The sequence below is a fragment of the Vulpes lagopus genome, chromosome 11 (genome assembly GCF_018345385.1).
Source record: "Vulpes lagopus strain Blue_001 chromosome 11, ASM1834538v1, whole genome shotgun sequence".
NCBI classification, from domain to species: domain Eukaryota; kingdom Metazoa; phylum Chordata; class Mammalia; order Carnivora; family Canidae; genus Vulpes; species Vulpes lagopus.
In genome coordinates, this window is record NC_054834.1 from 57,188,651 (window position 1) to 57,210,537 (window position 21,887).

The 21,887-nt window shown below is 39.0% G+C and overlaps 1 protein-coding gene across 1 annotated transcript; it reads left to right on the plus strand.

Moving 5' to 3' along the window:
• Nucleotides 1–92: 92 nt before the first annotated feature.
• LOC121472251 (APAF1 interacting protein) lies at nucleotides 93–21,610 on the plus strand. Its single transcript, XM_041723487.1, has 7 exons — nucleotides 93–268; nucleotides 9,602–9,702; nucleotides 14,236–14,284; nucleotides 15,468–15,585; nucleotides 17,560–17,695; nucleotides 20,310–20,477; nucleotides 21,293–21,610. Exons 1-7 carry the CDS (start codon nucleotides 212–214, stop codon nucleotides 21,390–21,392), a joined length of 729 nt encoding a protein of 242 aa, XP_041579421.1. The 5' UTR covers nucleotides 93–211; the 3' UTR covers nucleotides 21,393–21,610.
• The last annotated feature ends 277 nt before the right edge of the window (nucleotides 21,611–21,887 follow it).

Consider the following 21,887-nt stretch of genomic DNA (forward strand, 5'->3'; position numbering starts at 1 on the left):
CCACCCTCGTTGGCCCGCCCCTCGCCCGGATGTCCGGTCCGCGAGGCCCTCCGAGCCCCGCCTTCCGCCGTGTCTGCCCCGCCCCCGGGCTGCCCTCGGCGCCGCCTGATTGCCGTTGCGGCCTCCCCGCGGACTGGACGGTCGGTGGCAGGTGGCACCGAGCGCGGGTCCCGAGGCCGCGCGAAGCTAGGAGGCTCGCGTCGTCCGGGCCATGTCGGACTGCCACGCTGCGGAGGGAGACCGCGGCTCGCGCGGGTGCTGCGCGCAGGTAGGGGCGGGGCCGCGGCCGCTGGGCTGGCGGGCAGGTGCGGCGCAGGTGGGCGCGGCGACGAGAGGCGGGCGCGGGGCCGGGGTCGGGGCGCGGGGTCGGGGCGCGGGGTCGGGGCTCCCGGCCAGAGGCACCTCACAGGGGGAGATGCCAAGGGAAGCAGCCGGCGCTGGAGCGGAGGTGAAGCCGAGACCGTCCGCACGAGCCTTGGATTTCCTGCGCCCTTGGCGACCAGCCCGGGGCTCGGGGCTCGCAGGCAGCGGGCGGGCTGCAGCCCCCCCCCCCGCCCCCCGCGCTCTGCCTGCCTCGGGTTCCAGTGCTCATGGGATGATCGCGGAAAACCCAGCCTCGGGCTGCATCATCTCGGTCGCCGGGCACGCTCCTAGCCCACGGTGTCCTGGAACACCCACGTGCTCAGGGACACAGCAACGGTGAAGACAAATGGCCTGGGGTCCGCGGGAAGACTAGGCGAACACACAGCTACAGTGTGCGGAGCCCTGCTTTCAGAAGCAGGGAAAGCCCCCCCACCCCCACATATCCCCTCCTCTTTTATTCCTTCTTAAGACTGAAGGTCCGTCCCAATTAAAGAGTAAGAATAACATGATATGTTGTAGTGAAACACTTGTCAGATCGCGTGCGAATAAGTAACTCCCCAGGTTAGCAAAGACTGTGTGAGGCTGGCGTGCTGGACTTGGGGGGGGGCGTTGGATGGGGAGGAGGAAGACCTGGCATATAGGACACCTAGCTGGGCAGGTGAGGAAGGGAACCTGTTAGTAGGATCGTTGCTCAGGGGTTTCAGCAGCACATGTGCTGATGCCCCCAGTAGATAAATCTTGGTGAAATAACCATCTACCTGAGCATCAAAGAGAGTCGTCTTCATCAAGGGGTCTGAGAATGAACAGGAATTCTCAAACCGAGCATAGCCGGCAGCAATTGGGCGAACAGGCCTGTTTTTAGTTCAATCATTGTTCATTTAAAAAAAAAAAAAATGTCTTTAGAGCCGACCTTTCAACATGGGGAACACTTCAGGCTGCTCTTAAAACTTTAGAACATCTAATGGCCCTGGGCTCATCTATTCCTTCATGCAATCTGGGTTGAGCTGACCAGTGAGTACCAGGGACATGTATGCGCTTGCCAGGGTACCACAGCTCCGCCACTCACAGGTTTGCAGATTTGCATATGCACTTAAATAATCCTTCTGTAAGCTTGATTCAGTCCGTGGGCCACGGTTTGTAACCTGTGATGTAGGACTTTTTGTAACGTAGGAGATGTAATTTTTTTTAAGATTTTATTTATTCATTCATGAGAGACACACAGAGACACAGGCAGAGGGAGAAGCAGGCTCCATGCAGGGAGCCTGACGTGGGACTCAATCCCGGGTCTCCAGGATCACGCCCTGGGCGGAAGGCAGTGCTAAACCGCTGAGCCCCCCGGGCTGCCCAGGAGATGTGATCTTAATCGAAACAGTGCTTATAGAGCAAAGCACTGTGACAGGTGTATCTATATAGCAAGGGCATGTTCCCTATTCCCTACCCTTTAGGGGTAGCTATGCTTAGCTGGGAAATAAACCAAGAACTACTTCTATTTTGTAATTACACCTTAGCTGTCACAGTGTCCTGTATATATTCACCCTGAATAAATATTTGTTTTTTGCTATTACTACAACACAATACCCTTCCCTCTGTTGTCCTTGACCTCATCAGTTCTCCACCCTCCCCTCCACTCTAGCATCCTATTCCCAGGCAAAATCTTCCCCTGCCCAACCACTGCCCCTTCACCCCACGCTTTTTTAGGGTGAAGAACTTTTCTTTTTTCACTCACACAGTCCCCTCTGTGTAGCCTCTATCTTAGGATCCTCCATCCTATATTACAAATAATCACCTTTATTTAAATGCCTCCCTCTCAGAACCCCCAAGGGACGGGGGAGGGTGTCACTCAACTACATACATTTGTGTCTCTACAAATATTATTGTGTCCTACTTGCAGCTAGCTCCTGAGCACCTCGTGGCAGCCCCCTGAGGAGCTTCCCTTCACATAGCCTTAATTGACTATCCCCCAAACCTCACCATCTTACCTCATCCTCTCCCCTTAAGCCAACTTCGAAGGTAACTTTGGCTCCAAAATCACAAAGAAAATTAAGCTATTGGGTGTGAACCTCTTAACTTCAATCTCTGCCTCTTTCCACCAATGTTATAATGTAAAGGTTAAGCACAAGACCTCTAGAATCTGGCTGCCTGTGCAAATTTTAGTTCTGCCGGTTGCCATCCAGGTGGTCTTCGACACAATAATCTTTCTTAGAGTAATACAGTTGTTATAATGATTAAGTTAATTGCGCAGATAAACCCTTTGGAATAGTACCTGGCATAAAAACTCCATAAATGTTAACTATTTTTGTAATTACTTACATTATTACATATTTTCCTGCATTATTCTTTCTCCTCCTGTCTAAGGTAAATACTTCCCTGGTCCGATTCCAGCCATTCTGTCTCCACAAAGAATTTGACCTGTTAGTTAGGCTTTTGCTTTCCCATGTCATTAATCTCTCCCCCCTCCTCTAACTTTACCTTTTAGTGTGTAAAGAAAACTAACCAGTTTTTTTTAACCAGTTTTCCCTTCTGTTTCCCTATCCAGCCTTTCACAGCAACACTTTGAAAGAACTCTCTGCCTCTAAGTTTTATTCACTTCTTAACCCACTGAGATCTGACTACTACACCCAGTCTCTTGAAGCAATTCTTTTTTTTTTTAAGTTTTTATTTTTTCTTGAAACAATTCTTAAGGTCATGATTGACCTAATTTATAAATATAGTTGGCCTAGCAGAACCCCAACGCAAAATGAACTCTAGTAGCCATTGTTTTTGCAGTTGCACTGAGCTGCATCCCTAGAGAAAACCCACAAAACTACCTATATATGAAGCCTTGCTTCATATTCAACATTTCAACCTCAGACTGGCATGTAACACTGCCCAACAACCATCCTGGTTTCCCCAGTACCTTGCTGCCCCACTCCCCGAGATGACTTATACCTTTTATTATCTTTTCAGGCCTCCCATACCCTGTCCCCACATTGTTACTCAACTGATAACTTTGTTTATACTTAAGAAAATAGAAGATAGGGACGCCTGGGTGGCTCAGTGGTTGAACGTCTGCCTTCTTCAGCTCAGAGCATGATCCCGGGCTGGGGATGGAGCTACACATCGGGCTCCCTATAGGGAGCCTGCTTCTCCCTCTGCCTAGGTCTCTGCCATTGTCTCTGTTTTCTCATGAATAAATTTTAAAAACAAACAAAAAACCCGACAACAACAAAAAAAGAAAATAGAAGGCACTGGATATGAATTTACCTTTCTTCCACAAAGCTTATCGATCTGCTTAAACATAAACCCTTCTCCTTTCTCAAGACTGAAGAAGCCCAGTCCCTCCACTCATGCTCAAGATCTCCTTCCCTTCTCACATTCAGAAATTGTTTCTCTCCCTCTCCCCACCTGTCCTACCATGGATCAGTTCCTTCTCAGCAAGAGCGTTCTCAGCAGCTTGGCTTCCAAGTCCATGGGTGATCCGGCCTTTCTATTCCTTAAGCTTGTCAAGCACTGTGTCACTCCAGGGCCCTTACGTCTGCTGTCTTCTCGACCTAGGGTACTTGCCATTCCCCGATACAAAACCTTGTGTGCGCAAACACATTCAGCACACACTCAGGTTTTTTTGTTTGTTTTATTTTTTTTTTTACAGTCTGTAGGCTTTCCTTAATCACCTTAATCAAAGTCAGTCTCTGCTGTTTCTCTAAAGTTCCTTGTTTGGAACTTTAAAGTTCCTTCTTCCTACTTATTATAATTTATTCTTTGCTTTTTAAAAACTATCCCTCAGAATGTAAATTTTTTTAGGGCAGGGACTTTGTCAAGTATTCATGGCTGAACTGCCAGGAAATGCATGGCGTATTCCCACTGTGCTCAGCCATCCCCCCCACCATTCCCCAAAGCTTCAGGGGGGGGCCCTGAAGCTTTTCCCAACTCCTGCTCCCTCCTACCACTAGCTGCTCAACCCTCCTCCAGTAGCTTCTTTGGACTGCCTTGTATTATATATTGCTTTGTTGCTTTGTCCTTTCATAACTTCTTTATTAGATTGTCAGCTTCTCAAGAATAAGGGTTTTATCTTAGTCATATTCATTTCTTCAGGGCTTGCAGTAAAAATTTGCTGAATGAATGAGTGAGAAGGTTCTATAAGTACCAAAGGAGAGGTACATAGAACAAATGCTGTGGTATGGAATTAGACGAGGGTGTGAGTGATCCCTTCCTGCTGGGATGATGAGAGAAGGACTCACAGGTGAAGTGGGTAGGGAGTGTGGTATCAAGGCAGACAAGCAGGAATCTGACAGCTAGAGTTGGGATCATTAATAATCCAGCATGAGCAGTAATAGTGCAAAGAAAAAAAAAAAGATGCACTTAGTTAGCAAGAAAATATGTCTTAATTAACTAGTGCTCCATAACAAATACTCCCAAACCTTAGGAGTAGAACATAAGTACTTACTGTCTCACAGAGCTTCCGAGGATTAGGGATTCAGAAGCATTTGGCTCAGGGTTCTGGCTCCAGGTTTCTCATCAGGTAGCAAACCGTCTGCTGGAGCTACTGTTTATCTCAAGGCCTGATTACAGCTGGAGCGTCCACTTGCAAGTTTGCTCACATAGTTGTTGGCAGGCCTCCATTCTTCACGGATATTTGTCCATACACCTCCAGTTCTTCACCACGTGGCCTTCTGCGTAGGCCCAGTACCCTTACTATGTAACACCTGGCTTGCTGCCCCAGAACAAGTGATTCAAGAGAGAGCACCCAAGACAGCAGCTGTAGTGCTTATAAAACACTAAGCTGATCTCAGAAAGTGATGTACTTTCACTTCTGTTGCACTGTCTGTTGGTCATGCAGACCAGCCCTGGTACAATGTGAAAAGGGACTACACATCGGGGTGTGAATACCAGGAGGCAGGGATCATTAAGAGCCATCCTGGAAGTTGACTACCCCAGCTGGGTTGACTAGAACTGAGAGATTTATATAAACATAAACTGAATGGAAATATCTGAAAGACTAAATTGGGGCAAGAAAGCAGAAGGACTGAAATAAACAGACCAAGGATGTGGCATCTGAACATTATGTGATTGGAGGAATGGGGTTCAGTGATCAAAGTAGTATATTCTTTTAGCTAACTAACAGGAGAGTGGAGGGTAAGCTAGAGGAAAAAAGAGAAGAAGGAGAAATTTTAGGCAAGAAGACTAATTAGGGAAAGATAACCTTATTCTTCCCCAAACATCAGTCCCTTGAAAGAGTTTTTACTCAGCTGTTGCAAAAAAAGAAAAATAAGGACAATGAAAAAGCGAATTTCACAAAATTAATGCATTCACCTTAAAGGACTGCCTTTTATTCTGAGACGGATCTTTCCTACTTTATGTTAAAAATGTGCTTTCTTTTTTGAAAAAGGTGATAATAGATGGATAAACGTAACAAATGTGATTAACTTGGCAACCTTATATTGGTCCCTAAAATTGAAACAACAAACTGCTGGCCTATCTAGGGAAGTCTGGGAATCAATGATTCAGATATTCAGCATAAGGAAACTGATCGCTGGGAAGGGTCACTGATTTGCCTGAGGGCACCCAGCTATTGGAGGGGGTCAAATCTGAAGCCAGGCTCCAGGTCCTCTCATTTCTTCTAATCAGTGCTCAGCTGTTGTGAAGAAGGCAGAAGGGAGAAATAGGGCTCTGAGTGGAGGCAAAGTTGCAAAGAAAACCAGTATGCACAGAGAGGAGAATGACAGAGAAACAAAGCCCAGAGACGGAGAAGATACTGACAACCTGGCTGTGCCTGCATCAGATCCCTTCCTTAGACCAGTATCAAGAATTTTGAAAGACAAATGAGCAAAACGAGATCACTAGGTGTCTTAGGCCCATCTCTGAGCTGTTGTGCACTCCATAAACTGTAGAATGCTGACAATGCAGATGATCATTGATCGTAGAAATGTGAGCAATATTCTGCCCTTCCATTTGTTGCTGCCTGATGGATATTGTGCAGTTTTTCCTTATGTGTAAATCCAGGATTCCTGATTACTTTATAGGGATTTGTGTTTTGCATTCTCTTTGGACCAGCTGTATCATCTTTCTGATTCTGTCATTAGTTGATGGGTTAAATAATATCTTTGATTTGTTTATTTTGTATTTGTGTGAGAGCCTCCCAGGAAAACCTCTGTCCAAGCAATACATGTCTCTGTTATGCTTAAATTGAAAGAAAAGATGGGGGAGGGGATTAGAGTCATTGTTAGCTGTGAGCAGGTATCTCAGTGACAGTGGAGTTGATTTCCTTAAAATAATTAGGTTGAAAGATTAGAAAAATTAAGTATTGACTCAACAACTTTTTAGGCTTTAATGTTTTTAATGTATACAAAATACTGTTAAATGTTTCCCCCTTTTTCCTTTTTGTCTATTCTTATTGAAATAAGTATTCTGGTATTTACTCTCTTACCGTTCTGAACAATTTAGATGACTGCATTTTACCCAATATATCTGTTAGTTCTCACTGCTCAGTGATTATTTTCCTGGAAATTATAATTTTGTGGGTTTGAACAGTTGAATGAAACTTTATTAACAGCTGCCTTATCATTGTTATTCCTGTAGCATGAGCCGGCTAATTGCTGTAATAACTCAGTACTGGAAAAGACAAAAGGAAAAGGGGAGAGACCCATAATAACAGACCATTTTCTATAATGTTTGCAACTTGCTATGCAAATTGACGGTTTTAACAGTTGGAAGACTGCAGGAGTCTTCTCATTAGCTGTACTTTAATATATAATTAAAATATCATTTGTATCACTAAAAAAGGAAATAGTAAATTATACAGGGCATGGATAATTCTGGCTAGATTTTGTAAGGACAGATATAAGGAAAGCCAATACAGCATTATTATTTTTTTTTAATTCAAGAATTTTTAACACTTCAGAATGGGAAGGAAGGTAAAACTTCCAGTTATAAAATAAATGAGTCACGGGGATGAAAAGTACAACATAGGGAATATAGTCAATAGTATTAATAACATTATATGGTAACAGATGGTGGTGAGCATTGAGTAATATATAGAATTGTCAAATACAGTATATTGTACACCTGAACTAATATAATACTGAAAAAAAATGAGAGGGAAACTAACGTTTACTGTCACATGTTATCCTGGATGCTTTATCTTCATTATTTTCTCTTTAAAAAAATGACTCATCCCATACCTGGAAAACTGTAGCACTATATCTCATTTTACCTCTCACAATGTTTTCATTTTATGGATTAGTAAACTGAAATCCAAAGTCCTATATAAGCAATAAATGGTGTAATGTAGGTTTGACTTTATATCCATTAACTCCTAAGCCTGTGTTGAATCAGAACTTTAAAAATTTTGGGGATGCCTGGGTGGCTCAGTGGTTGAGCATCTGCCTTAGCTCAGGTCCTGATCCTGGGGTCCTGGGATTGAGTCCTGCATCAGGCTCACCGCAGGGAGCCTGCTTCTCCCTCTGCCTGTGTCTCTGCCTCTCTCTCTCTGTGTCTCTCATGAGTAAATAAAATCTTTAAAAAAAAAAGAACTTTAAAAATTTTTAACATTCCCATGTCCTTAATTTTATATTTTGAAGTCCACTCCATCAAATTATCATTTATAACAAAATGCAGTGTATGTATATGTAAAGTATTAACAGTGAATTTGGAAAAACACCATAATTTCAGAAAGCCAGTTAAGTAGCTGAAAATTTGGTCTGTTCGATAATCATCCCTGTTCGGACTCAAAAATGTTTTTCCCCTTTACTCAGTGCCAACATTTAGCTAGGCAAGATTCCTTGCTGTGCTTTTGTGCACAAAGGGTCTGTTTCTTGTTCACCCTTACCTGGAGTGTGTAGCTCCTTGTCTCAAACCTATGGAGGGATTTTCTATTAGATATTCCATTCTGAGCACATCCTAGGTTTAATCTCATGTTTCTAGCAGCTTGCATAGCTATCAGAATTGAAGCTTAAGCTCACCGGAGTTCTGCAAATACCTTCAGGGAAATTATGACTTCAGAGCTTCCCTCCCAGGTAGACTCTCACCCTGGTTTCTTTTATGGCCCCTGTGAAACCGTACTTCTTGCCAGCTCTGCAATTTATTTTGAAATGTTTTTAAAAACTGTATTCAGCATTTTTGTTATTTTCAAGTTAAGAGTCATATTTCATATTGCTAAAAATAAAAATATTGTTTTTTGTTTTCATTAATTTTGATTTTTAAAAATGGGGGAAACATTGAGTTTTTTTTCCTAAAGAAGTAATCATTAGCCTTAATAAAAATAACCTCTTATTTTAACTAGACTTACTGTGCTGATCATTTCACAATATATATAAATACCTACTCTTTATATTATCCACTAATGTAATGCTATATGTCAATTCTACCTCAATAAAAATATGTAATTAAAACTCAGAATTTATCCCAACATATATACAATTGTTCCTGTGTACACATATCTTCATTGAAATGGGCCCAGAAAATACTCATTATGATTGCTTCTGAGTGAGTCCTTTCCATATTATTTTCTTGACTTTATATTCCATAGTGAGCATACATTGTTTTTGTAATAAGAGAAAACAATGTAATCACTGTGGAAAAAAGATTTTAGAATAAAAATAAAACTGAACTAACACAGAATATGAACACATAGCTCTCATATGTATATCGTGACTTAATTGAATGTTTTGTGTAAAGAAATTCACTGGACAGACTGAAGCATGTTCCTCTCTGCCCTAGATTCTGTTTTATTTCAGCCACTGTAGTAGACATTTATATATACTGGGCATTTCTCCACCTTGTTCTTATAGTCTGTCCCTTCATGCTGGACTAAATGGCCTTATTCTTAATAATTCCAGGTTGCAACATAGTAGATCCACTTTCTAAACATTAAAAACAAAGTATGTTTTATAATAGTTTTCTCCCCCATGGTACCTTCTCTATGGTAGATTTCCTTAAAATTCCTTACATTAACTTTTTTTTTTTTTTTTAAAAAAAAAGGATTTTATTCATCTATTTGAGAGAGCACAGGTGGGCTTGGATACACGCATGAGTGGGGTTTGGGGAAGAGGGAGAAGGACAAGCACACTCCCCGCTGAGCAGTGAGCCCCCTAAGACAGAGATCAATCCCAGGACCTTGGGATCATGACTGAGCCAAAGGCAGATGATTAACCAACTGAGCCACCCAGCTACCCCTTACATCAACTTCTTAACAGAGACGTCAGCTAGAAAATTCACTTGATAATATAATGTCTCTTGGAAAAATCATTATCTTCTTTTTAAGGACAAAGAACATCCAAGATACCTGATCCCAGAGCTTTGCAAACAGTTTTACCATTTGGGTTGGGTCACTGGGACTGGAGGAGGAATTAGCTTGAAACATGGGTAAGTTTGGGGCTAATTTCACTTCTGGGAATTGTCCAAATAAGTAGCACATGAAGAGCCTAATACGAGTTCTATCCAAAGAACAACTGGTGCCCAGTTTTATGTGATACTAAAAATGCTTAGTTTCTAAATGGAGTAATGAATATTTGCATAACTAAATAAGTGTGCAGAAGTTGTAGATACAATAAATACCTAAGGATTTAAGAACCACAGTTTCTAATCAGAATAATTTAGTCCTCAGTCTTTGGAGTACCAAAGTTAAATAACATGCTGCAAGTATGTTCATATGGCTAGAATTAGAAAAGGTCCCCTCTAGGTAGACAGGATTTGTTGTAAAGGTTCAAATACATATTTTAAAGTCACTTAAATATAGATTATGAACCATCAAAAATACTAAACAATACATTTTATTGTCAAAAAGCAATATGCCTTTCTACATGCATCATCTGTCATCATTAATAGATAGCACCTGCTGGCCTTTGTTGCTTAGAGGACAAAACCAGGAATGAATAGCATCTGATTGCTCATGAGCTACATCTAGTATTTTTCCTCCAAGGGGAAGTAGTATGTAATCTACTGACAATGAAAATGCAGGTTATGGAATCTCATTCTTTGCAGTGTTTCTGGAAGAGGATGATTTTTTTTTTCTCCTGAAATGTTTTAGGAATAGTATTGTCTGAAGGCTGAATGTTAAACTGAGTAACTTGATTTATTTTTTTACCCTAATTCACTTTCTTTAACAAAATTGAATTACTGTTAACACTGATCTAATATTGAACATATATAAGTAACAGCCCCTAGGAGGCTGCATTTCCCAGAAAGGAATGGAATGCAAAATTTAATCAGAACGTCTAAAACAAAAGGGTTTTTTCCAGCATACCACAAGATGATGCCAGTGAAATTTCATCTTTTTTTTTTTGTATATTTTATTAGAGTTCAATTTGCCAACATGTAGTATAACACCCAGTGCTCATCCCGTCAAGTACCCTCTTCAGTGCCCGTCACCCATTCACCCCAACCTCCCACCCACCTCCCCTTCTACTACCCCTTGTTCATTTCCCAGAGTTAGGAGTCTCTCATGTTCTGTCTCCCTCTCAGATATTTCCCACTCATTTTTCTCTCCTTTCCCCTATAATCCCTTTCACTATTTTTTATATTCCCCAAATGAAATTTCATCTTTTTCAAATTAACAAGTAACTCCTGGAATATATGCTTATCTGTGGACAACACCGGTAGCGGCCTTAACTGTGGCAGTTACGTATGTAGGGATGCACTCCATCTAGAAGAAGCATGTTCCTCATGGGACATCGTACATCCCTCTGTGCCTCCTCTCTCACCATCAACCCAGTGCTCCTTTGTCAAGTCAGCACTTCACAGGTTTTCAGGCGATGCTGCCAAAACTTCCAAGTTGACTTGTTCAGAGCAAAGCCCTATGGTAACAGCATTTTTCTTTGTTGTTTCATTTATCCATGTAGTTGAGTTCCTAATAATTTGGTTTCTCAGCTGTATTTGTGATAAATCATACTCTGAACATTGCCTTTAGATAATTGCTTTTTATTTGCATATACAGAAAGTTTATGTAGGTACAAAATAGAGCTTTCTACCAAACTGAGTTACTATAACCATTTGCTAAGTAGGTCTTTTAAAAATGGAATCTAGATAAGAGGTTATTGCAAATCTGGAAAGGGATTTATTTTTTTTAATCATGAAGACATAAAAGACTGTGTTCTTTCTAGAATTTTGCTAACCCATGCACTGAAATTGTGTGTGGTCACTCTAAAACACTCACTGGTACCTTTTAAAATGAAATGGTTTTTACAACACTACAATAAATTTATGGGGACATTGCATAAGCTAAAATGCTTTGCCCTTACTTAGATTCTTAATGGGTGAGGAGCTCCTCCTGGAGGTCACGGGTGGAAACAGCCACAATTTTATGGCATGGTTTGGAATCCTTAAATTTGTGCTCTACAGAGTAAGATGGGTAATTTGTAGTAAAATGTCTAATTCTTTCCCTAATATTTAAATGACTTCATAAACCCACATCATTAACTTTATTCCCTATGTTATTTTCATACTGTTAGTGAAACTCTGGTTTTCTTTGTCTGATGCTTAAAGCAAACTATTTTGGAATGAAGGATCAACCCAGTAGATTATGTTTGGGCATAGAAAATTATTTACTGATTCCAAGGTTTGGCCCAGACCATTCTAGATTATGCTACTAGTCCCAAAAGATGTATATAAAAGCTTAAGATACATATGAGGGTTAAATCAGAAGGAAGAAATGGAAGGCCAGGAAAATGACAGTAATCATAAGCAATTCCAGGATACTCAGTAGCCATTGTGTTTAGGTTGGTCACTGACATTCACATTTAGTATTTCCTGTTTTCATGGTATGATATCAGCATGTGTCAGACACTAATCATGTGGCATGCTGTCAGAACTAAAATTAATAAACGCATACTGTAGACAAGATAATTGAGGTATAGTTAAGATTTAAATTTTTTTAAATAACTAGACAGTCAATAAAAATAGAAGCAACTGACCACCGATATATTATGAACTCTTGTTCATGTGTCCCCCTCCTTACCAATGAGTGAAAGAGCAGGGAGTATAGACAAATTCCAAAACTTAATGCCTTCAAATTCAAAGTGCTTTGTATTTGCCTCTTAAAGCACCAAGTAAAGACTTTTAGTCTTTGGAATGTTTCCCTCCTAAAATAAAGGCTTTATCGCCTTCTTATTTTTATCCAGATATCTCCTTTGTAGGTGTGAAAATACTTTTTCCACAACCTATTTATTTATTTAGCTAATCTTTTAATTACCCAAATCAGTCTAAACTGATTTCTGTTTTCACAAAGGCAGCAATAAAAACATTTTTGATTACCAAATCAGTTGAATGAACAGAATATCCTGGGTTTTTCCACTTTGTGGATGGATTTTATTTACCAACAGTCTGTGTTGAGCTTTATATGGGTCTGTTCCCAGGATTGCATAAATCTCTCCCCACACAAGAAGAGACTTATCCCACAAGTCCACTCACTTCATACCACACATGATTCTCGAATTTCTTCCACATTACCCAAGGACAAAAGATGTGGATACCTGGTATTTGGACAGGGCCCTTTTTAACAGTATGGTCGCTACCAACTCCACTGTTTACAGAGGAATGTCACTCCATGGTTTTCTTAGGCGACAAAGCTCTAAAGCAAGCTACATCCTGAAAACAAATGACTGAACGTAGCTGGCTATGCTTTGGATTTCATTCCCATTATCAGGCATTTGTTTTGTAGACTTTAGTTTACAAGTGGACCCTTAAAGGAACTTTCGTTTTTATCAGTCACAAGTCTAGGTTTAATAATAACCCCAACTGGATTGATAGCTTGATTCAATATAAGCTATCATCCTCATTTTCACTAAGAAACAGTTAATATTCAGTTGTCCCTATATCCATGCCTCAGTGGCAGAAGCTGGAGTTTGCAGGTGCTGAGATTTCCTTCATTGGCATGTATGTGGCGGCTTCTTAATACCCTCTGGCAGCAACTGAAACTGATAAAGGAGCCAAAGGACCTTTATTGAGGGTGGAGAGAATTTAGAGAAGATTTTGAAGTTAATTTCCAAATCCTATTTGAGAGTACTGTCTGATAAATGGTACATTATAGATCTCCCTTAGCACGGTATTCTGTAGATGTAGAGATCTCCAGATGTAACATGCCTTTTATATTTTTAACTTTCCGCAGTTGTTTTAGCTTCATTACCGAATATTTTTACAAGAAAGATGGGCTTTTCAAAGAGGAAGCGTTTGTTCCACCCAAAAAGTAGCCCTGTGTTGATGCTGTAATTTAATAAACTGTCCAGCAGGGGTCCCTGAACTTCATGTTTTATAAGAAGAGCATTTCAAGCAATAAAATTAAACTTGATCCCCTGCAAGACAGAGATCTACTCCTCACGAGCATATTTTCTTCTGATTGGATTTTATAATAACTATTCCACGTTTAATAGAATAAACTGCTACTCATGCTTAAAGATGATAAAGACCTGTGTTTTCAGAGTTGCTTATTTCCCCTCACCAGGTAAGTCTGGTGACCATTGATTTTGCCCTGTAAAAAGAAATACATGTGAAAACTATCAACATTTTACTGTGCCACCAGCATTATAAAGACATTACAGTAATTTGGTATTCTTTCTATACAGCCTATACTGTTAATTAAATCAAGCAGCTCTCTCTATGACTTAATTTATAAAGAAAATTGATGATTGGGACGCCTGGGTGGCTTGGCAGTTGAGTGTCTGCCTTCAGCTCAGGGCGTGATCCCATAGTCCCGGGATCGAGTCCCACATCGGGCTCCCTGCATGAAGCCTGCTTCTCCCTCTGCCTGTGTCTCTGCCTCTCTGTGTGTCTCTCATGAATAAATAAATTAAATCTTTAAAAAAAAAGAATATTGATGATTGGACTGCAAGAATATACTTGCCTTTGGTCAAAAGCAGAACAGTAGAGCTAAATAAATGCAATTTCTGTATTTTGTGTTACCAGCGATGAAATCTACATTGCTCCTTCAGGTGTGCAAAAGGAACGGATTCAGGTATGTTAAAGGGATGCTTCTTGACCCCAAATATCTTTTCTTCTCTACATGACTATTGTTTTGTGAAATTGAATTTTAAAAGAAGTTTTAAGGGGGGGGGGGGGCGTAATATTGTTGACCCCAAGTATCTTTTCTTCTCTACTTGACTGTTGTTTTGTGAAATCAAATTAATTTTTAAAAAAGTTTTGAGGGGGGTAATATTGTTATAATTTAAGTAACTAATCGATAAACATCCGTTAACTATTAAAAAAATTTTAAGGTGATTAAGTAACCTCCATGAAACTAATGTTTTGAATTCTCATTCAGCCTCTAGAGGGCACAAGTGAATAGCAATCTTTACACAGTTATTATAATTTTGCAGCAATTGTAACACCATCTGTATCAGGCTAGTAGGGTAATCACATTGATAGTCTCAAATGGACCGAACTGGCTCATTTTTAACAATAGCAAAACTATTCCAATCTAAAATTATAAAGACATTTCAAATTTTTGAGAAGTCTCATTCCATATTAATGCTTAGAAGACTCAAAATCTAGTTAAAACAGACATATAACACTTAATTTTGATCTAAGGCATAATTCTTCACTAATGAAATATATATATATTCTAGTTTGTAACAAACCCTGGCAAAGGAAAGTCACAGGTCGGAAGCATGCATGCCCTACTAAGAAAAATCTGTGGATATACTTAACTGCTTGAACTTTAAAATAATATACCTTATTGAGGTGAACATTTCTAAGTGCCAGTTAAATTTCTCAGGAGATTAGAAATTCTACTCTATATTTTTCCTCATATCATGAAATATGAACAAGAACTGTAGCACCCATCTCAGAATGATGATTTCTTTGTATAGCTTCTCTGAAATAATAGTTGTGAAAATGTAGGGAAGAATCTAAGAAGCTACATTAACGAAGTAACAGCAATATCATTACATACATATGAAATTTTCCATATCAATTGTTTCTTCAAATTCTAAAGGAAGACTTTTAACTCTCTCGAGATTATTTTTATCAGAAAACATTTTATTTCTCAAAATGGCTAAAACATTTTGAAAGAGAAATTATAGATATTTAAAATATGAGTTAAATATGTATACATATATATTAGCACACACAAGAAAGGGGACACTTCTAACTGATAATGTATAAGCCTTTTTTTTTTCTTTTCCCCCCTCTATAAACAGCCTGAAGACATGTTTGTTTGTGACATCAATGAACAGGACATAAGTGGACCTCCACCATCTAAGAATCTTAAAAAAAGCCAGTGTACTCCTCTTTTCATGAATGCTTACACAATGAGAGGTAGGCAGAAAATGGATTCAATGTAAAGAATATTTGCTACAGAGTAGGTTCCCTAAATTGTAATTATTGTTGTATTTAACATTTCTTGAATACCTACTATGCATAAGAATTTTAAATATATTAACACGTTCAGACCTCAAAATCAGCCTTGTGGAAGGTCCATTGTTACTCAGTTTCATATACTGGGAGATTTTCCTAAAATAAATAGCTCATGAGTGCCAGAATTCCAACCTAGTATGACTCCACTAGATTATCTGATTGATTAAATACTGTATTTATAATCAGATTCCCCCTTCTAGTTTGAAGTTATACCTCTGGGAACTTATAGTAGAAGTAAGCCAAATTACAAATGAGGGGATATTGTAGCCTTTAGTGGGACTGGCCCTCTCTTTCTTAGAAATGTACTGTACAAGAGGCACCTGGGTGGCTTAGGTAAGCATCTCCTTTCGGCTCAGGTTACCATCCCAGGTTCCTGGGATCGAACCCCATGTGGGGCTCCCTGCTCAGCATGGAATCTGCTTCTCCCTCTGCCTCTGACCCTCCTCCTGCTCATGCTCTCCCTCTATCTCTCTCTCTCTCAAATGAATAAATAAAAAATCTTTTTAAAAAATGTACTGTACAGGGACGTCTGGGTGGTTGAGTGTCTACCTTCAGCTCAGGCCATGATCCCAGGGTCCGCCCTTGTAGGAAGCCTACTTCTCCCTCTGCCTAAGACAGAGACTCTGTCTATCTGTATCTCTCATGAATACATAAATATATAAAAATATTTTTAAAAAATAAATTAAAAATGTACTATACAATAAAAGTAGGAGCCTTATTTTAATTCCCAGAATTTTTGGTAGAAAATCAGTCTGGAAAGGTCAAACCTAGAGGACAGTGTGAAAATAGAAAATTACAACTGGTTCAACCATAGCAATAAAGCCATAAGAACCATGCTTTAATATAGCCACTGAATGAATTGAGTATGTGATCATGCTATATTCTGTTCCTGGACTTTGTCAACTGCTCCTAAGAGGGTACAACCTCAGGGACAGATTCTAACATCATGAAGCACCTTTCCCAGCAAAAAGCTAAATAAACATCCAATTGCAAAAATGGCCATTACTGAATTTTATAGCATACAAATCCTTTTCAGGTAAATCCATTACACTTAAACTTAAAATCTCTACCACCCCTTATGCTACCAGGACGTGGTCTGCACTAAGAAGCCTGACTTGATGATTATGGGTCACATTGACCTCGGTTCAAATCCAAGTGCTGCCACTACTGTCTGTGAACCATGGACAATTATTTCACATCTCTGAGCTCCCCACTTCCTTGACCATTAAGGCGGGGAGATAGAATTTACCTCTCTGATTGTTGTGATGACTCAAGATCAAGAAGTAACATATAAAGGGGATTTGTCCAGTGCCTGGCACAGAGGAACCCCTAATTAAATGGTAACATTTTCACTATGATCTCCGTGATTTTTTTAAGTTTTTTTTTGTTTGTTTTTTGAGAGAGAGAAGAGAGAGAAAGCACAAGGATGGGGAGCAGCAGAGAGGGAGAGGGAGAAGGAGACTCCATGCTAAGCAAAGAGCCCAATGCAGAACTCCGTCTGGGATCATGACCTGAGCTGAAGGCAGACGCTTCACAGACCGAGCCACCCAGGCACCCTGATCTCCATGATTATTATAGCTGTACTTCAGACCACCTAAAGCTACATCTTGAGCTCGTGTAAAGTACCGGGCATTACCCTGATGCAGATAAATCTTAAAACGCCTTTTGCTTTGCAGCTCTTCTCTTACTATTTCTCTCTTCCTCCCTCCCTTCCTACCCTCCTGCCTACTGCCAACTTACGATTCCATGCCAAGAAAAACAAGTTCCAAATTATATACAAATAAATATATGTGTATTATATATAGATTTTTTTTTTTCTTTAAAAGGTATCATTTAGTTTTCACTGATCATGTAACTTTTTTCTTCTTCCTCCAGGAGCAGGTGCAGTGATTCATACTCACTCTAAAGCTGCTGTCATGGCCACCCTTCTCTTTCCAGGACGAGAGTTTAAAATTACACATCAAGAGATGATCAAAGGAATAAGGAAATGTACTTCGGGAGGGTATTATAGGTATTTTTTTCTACTTTTGCTTAAGTAATTTGTAAAGTATTTTTATATCTTTTGATAAAGAGGCTATTGATCTTTTCATGCCTTTAATGAGATATTGTGGAATCTACATTAAATAGTAGCCCATTTACTATTATAGTATTATATACATCTCTTCTTCTCAGTGACACAAATCGGATGCCTCTCCTCCTCCTCCCCTACCCCAGTCCCAACCCCAACCTTGGTAAATTATTAGCAACATGAATAATGAAATATTTGTCAGAGTACAGTGAAAAACCCTTGGCTGAGCTTTCTATAGAGACGGAAAGATTATGTTCTGTAAGGAAGCACCCAGAGAGCAAGATCCCCTCACCTTCACTTGGTATCCGTGAAGCTTCAGCCCTGACTGAAGTTTCTGCTTCATTTTGTTTAATTTAGTATTTCTAGAATATTTTCGTATTTATTCAAGTCGTACAATTATTTCAATTATGTAGATCTCTATATTTTTATAATTTTTCAATATGGAAAGTGACATAGATGGTATGGAACCTTCTAGATAAAATCAAATAAATCCACCAGTCTACCAAAATGTAGCAATTATTCACCAATCTAGAATATAGAGATGGGAAGAAACGTGTCTTCAGTGCTCAGGTACAAGCTAAGTAGTTCACTTGAATGTATTGGCACTCTTACTTCTGAGCTTTTTAATTTGCTAAAGGACCTTATCTTGCTTAGAGGAAATGGGTGCCAGTTTTTCTAAAGTGTTCTAACAGCAATATCTTATTGTTACTCCACGTAGCAGAATGTACAAGTTTAAACTAGTATGCTGAGAACTTAATATGGTTTGATTTTGGTTAATATTTATTGTATGCCTACAGCATTCCTTAGCACTGTCGAATACCTATTTACATAAGTTAAATGTTTAAATTGTGAAAGTGTACATACTAAAGAAAGTATAACCCCAGATTGCCTTTCCATTCCGGGTCTCGAAGGAAGCATTATGTGTGCTATTTACGTCCTCAGCATTTGATGGCTTTGGTAAAGAAAGAAAAGTAGGTCAGAAGGAGGTATGAAAGGGTGCCTAGAGGAACAGCACAGTAGAATTCCACCGCCTTTAGAATTCTGTGGGGAAAAGAATGTCATGAAGGAAAAGATGCCATTGCTTATGCACCATAACATACACATTTCATAGATTAGTCTAAATGTTTCAGAATTTAAAGAATACAAACTTTTTTGAGATATCCTTTGCAATTCTATTTGAGCCTGGCTGGTCATTATCACCACTCAGGGCACAGAGCTAGTTCTTTTTTTTTTTTCAGTCCATCTTGAAAAATAAAACTTTCAAATACATACCTAATTCTCAGGGGAGGTTCCCATATATAAGTGTAGTTGTCCTTGCTTCTGGCAGCAGCACACCTATGGTGGTGTGAAAAGTTCACCGTGTAATGATCAAAGGATCATCCTGGCTCTGTTCCTCATTCAACTCAGAAGGATCAGTGTTCTCTCTGTAAAGTGGGTGGTTTGGATTGGATCGCAGGTCTTATTTGCTGCGATATGATTTTATCCCCGAAAAGATATCTGATTATTCAGTATAGACCCAAGTAAAACATATGTTTGTGATTCTCTTGGCCAATATTAGGAAAGATTTGGGATTAGCAATTCATATCCATATTTAAGAATTTTTTTAATTACCTCTGTTTTAGTTAAATGAAATAAAATCTCCATACTGTTAACGACAGTAGTTGGCCAAGTTATTTATCATATGGCAGCTACTTAACCTATACCTGTCCTATAGTTGCAACTTTTGATAAAACTCTATGTAGACCTTTTTTTTTTTATTAAGTTTGGCCATTACAGAGGTAGTGAAAAAGGCATATGTTGTATTAAAGAGGCAATTCATGTAAAAGGGAAAACATGTCCAAGTTTGACTGGGTATAAACAACCTCGAAGATGGACTTAATTTTACCAGTAACTAAGTTACTCACTTAGATATTCTTAAACAAACAGAAAGGAAATGCATATGCCAATTTTATCACATGTATTTCCTGAAAACAAGGTGGAAACAAAATAAGTTCTAATGCCATAAACTTGAGAATGTTCTGAAAATACCATACTTTTAATAGTTATTTCCAGAAGGTTCTTGCTATCCCAGTGCCACAAACTACACCTGTATTTATTTATTTTTTTTGCCTGAGACACTTTGGGGTCTTGCAGAGACAAAATGATTTTGTATCTTTGGGGAAATTCATACTTAATAAGTAGTTAAATTGTTAATCCTTTCTATGCTTTTGGTTCTTGGATCTATCATTTCTCCTCTCCTATTGAAAATATTGATTGTCATTGCTTCAAGGAAATACTTGTATGATCTTGATAATTTCTTTGTTAGGTTTTGGTATCCTATACAAATTTCTGCCACTTATACTTAGAATTGGAATAATACCTGCCAAATTCCCAAGGCGTCTTTTGATACAGCTGTTTATGCAAGATATACAGAGTAACATGCAACATCTTGTCCATAATTTGGAGTGGCTTTCAGATATAAAGAGAATGTCTGTTTACTTGAAAAAAATTATAAACTTTACATATGAATACCTTTATTTGTTTTAATGGAGAAGAAATTGCTTGTTTTGCCCCATAGGTATGATGATATGTTAGTGGTACCCATTATTGAGAATACACCTGAGGAGAAAGACCTCAAAGAACGAATGGCTCGTGCGATAAATGAATACCCAGACTCCTGTGCGGTCCTGGTCAGGCGTCATGGGGTGTATGTCTGGGGAGAAACCTGGGAGAAGGCTAAAACCATGTAAGTATCAAACATAGGATACTTGGGACGACAATTCACATACTCTAAATGTGAAAGGGAATGAAGTCTGTTTTATGATTTTAAAGGAAGTATGATTTTTGGTTGTGTGTTATTGGTCAAATAGGTTTAAATTTTAAAAGCTTACTATTTCGGGATCTCTGGGTGGCGCAGTGGTTTGGCGCTTGCCTTTGGCCCAGGGCGCGATCCTGGAGACCCGGGATCGAATCCCACATCAGGGCTCCCGGTGCATGGAGCCTGCTTCTCCCTCTGCCTGTGTCTCTGCCTCTCTCTCTCTCTCTGTGACTATCATAAATAAATAAAAATTTAAAAAAAAATAAAATAAAATAAAAAATAAAAGCTTACTATTTCTAGACACCTGACTTGAATTGTGTATTCATTTATTAAGAAATATTTATTGGACAAGCTAGTATTTGGCAAGGTGCTATGCACGTGACAAAGAAGTAAACACAGATCTCATTCTCCAAGTTTAGGGCTAGAAGGAAGAATAAAGTTAACCCAAGTTATATAATGATTTGCTTCACTAATTTCAAAAAGGGACAGTGGCAAAAAAAAATTTAACTTATCTAAGTAGTATATTTTTTATTTCCTGAGAAGCATGTAATATTATTGCATGGTTCAGTATGATTCTTTCTATGTTTTAATGCTGGAGGCAAAATGAGAAGAATTTGGCCTGGAAGCGAGAAAAAAAAATGCACGAGGAACAAAGTTGTCTTGATGGACAGGAGAAATGTGATTGATAGGATTGGAGAACTCTGTTTCTGTGAGACCTTCAGATCTTTGCCTTTTCTTTATAGGTGTGAGTGTTACGACTATTTGTTTGATATTGCCATATCAATGAAGAAAGTAGGGCTGGATCCTACACAACTTCCAGTTGGAGAAAATGGAATTGTATAAGCCAAATGAAAGTTTAATGATATACACAAAGTTGATCTTAATTATTACTCAAATGAAATTTGACTATTATTTTTAATGAATTGAACATTTCCATGATACTACTAACTTGTCACTAATGAAGATGACCACCCTGACTCTCTTCTGACATTGGATGATATTTGCTTATATTCTTGTAATTTTAAATGACAATGCAGTGAAATAAAGAATTTCATAATGAATGGGTTTTTTTTTTACTTTTTCTTTTAAATCCTTAACAGTGAAACAGTCTCATTTAAACTAATTCCTTTTTTATGTACACTCCCAGAGAACTCTGCTTTACTCTTTAAAGTTACTGATAATAGAGAATTAATGAGAAAACTTCCATTCGTTATGAAATAAGCATTTTCATATTTTAGTATTGGCATCGTAACACTTAGGTGGAAAGTTAAAGCCAAATGTATCTCTCAGTATTGATGTCAAAACAATTTATAGATTTCCCCTGTATGATCTAGTGCT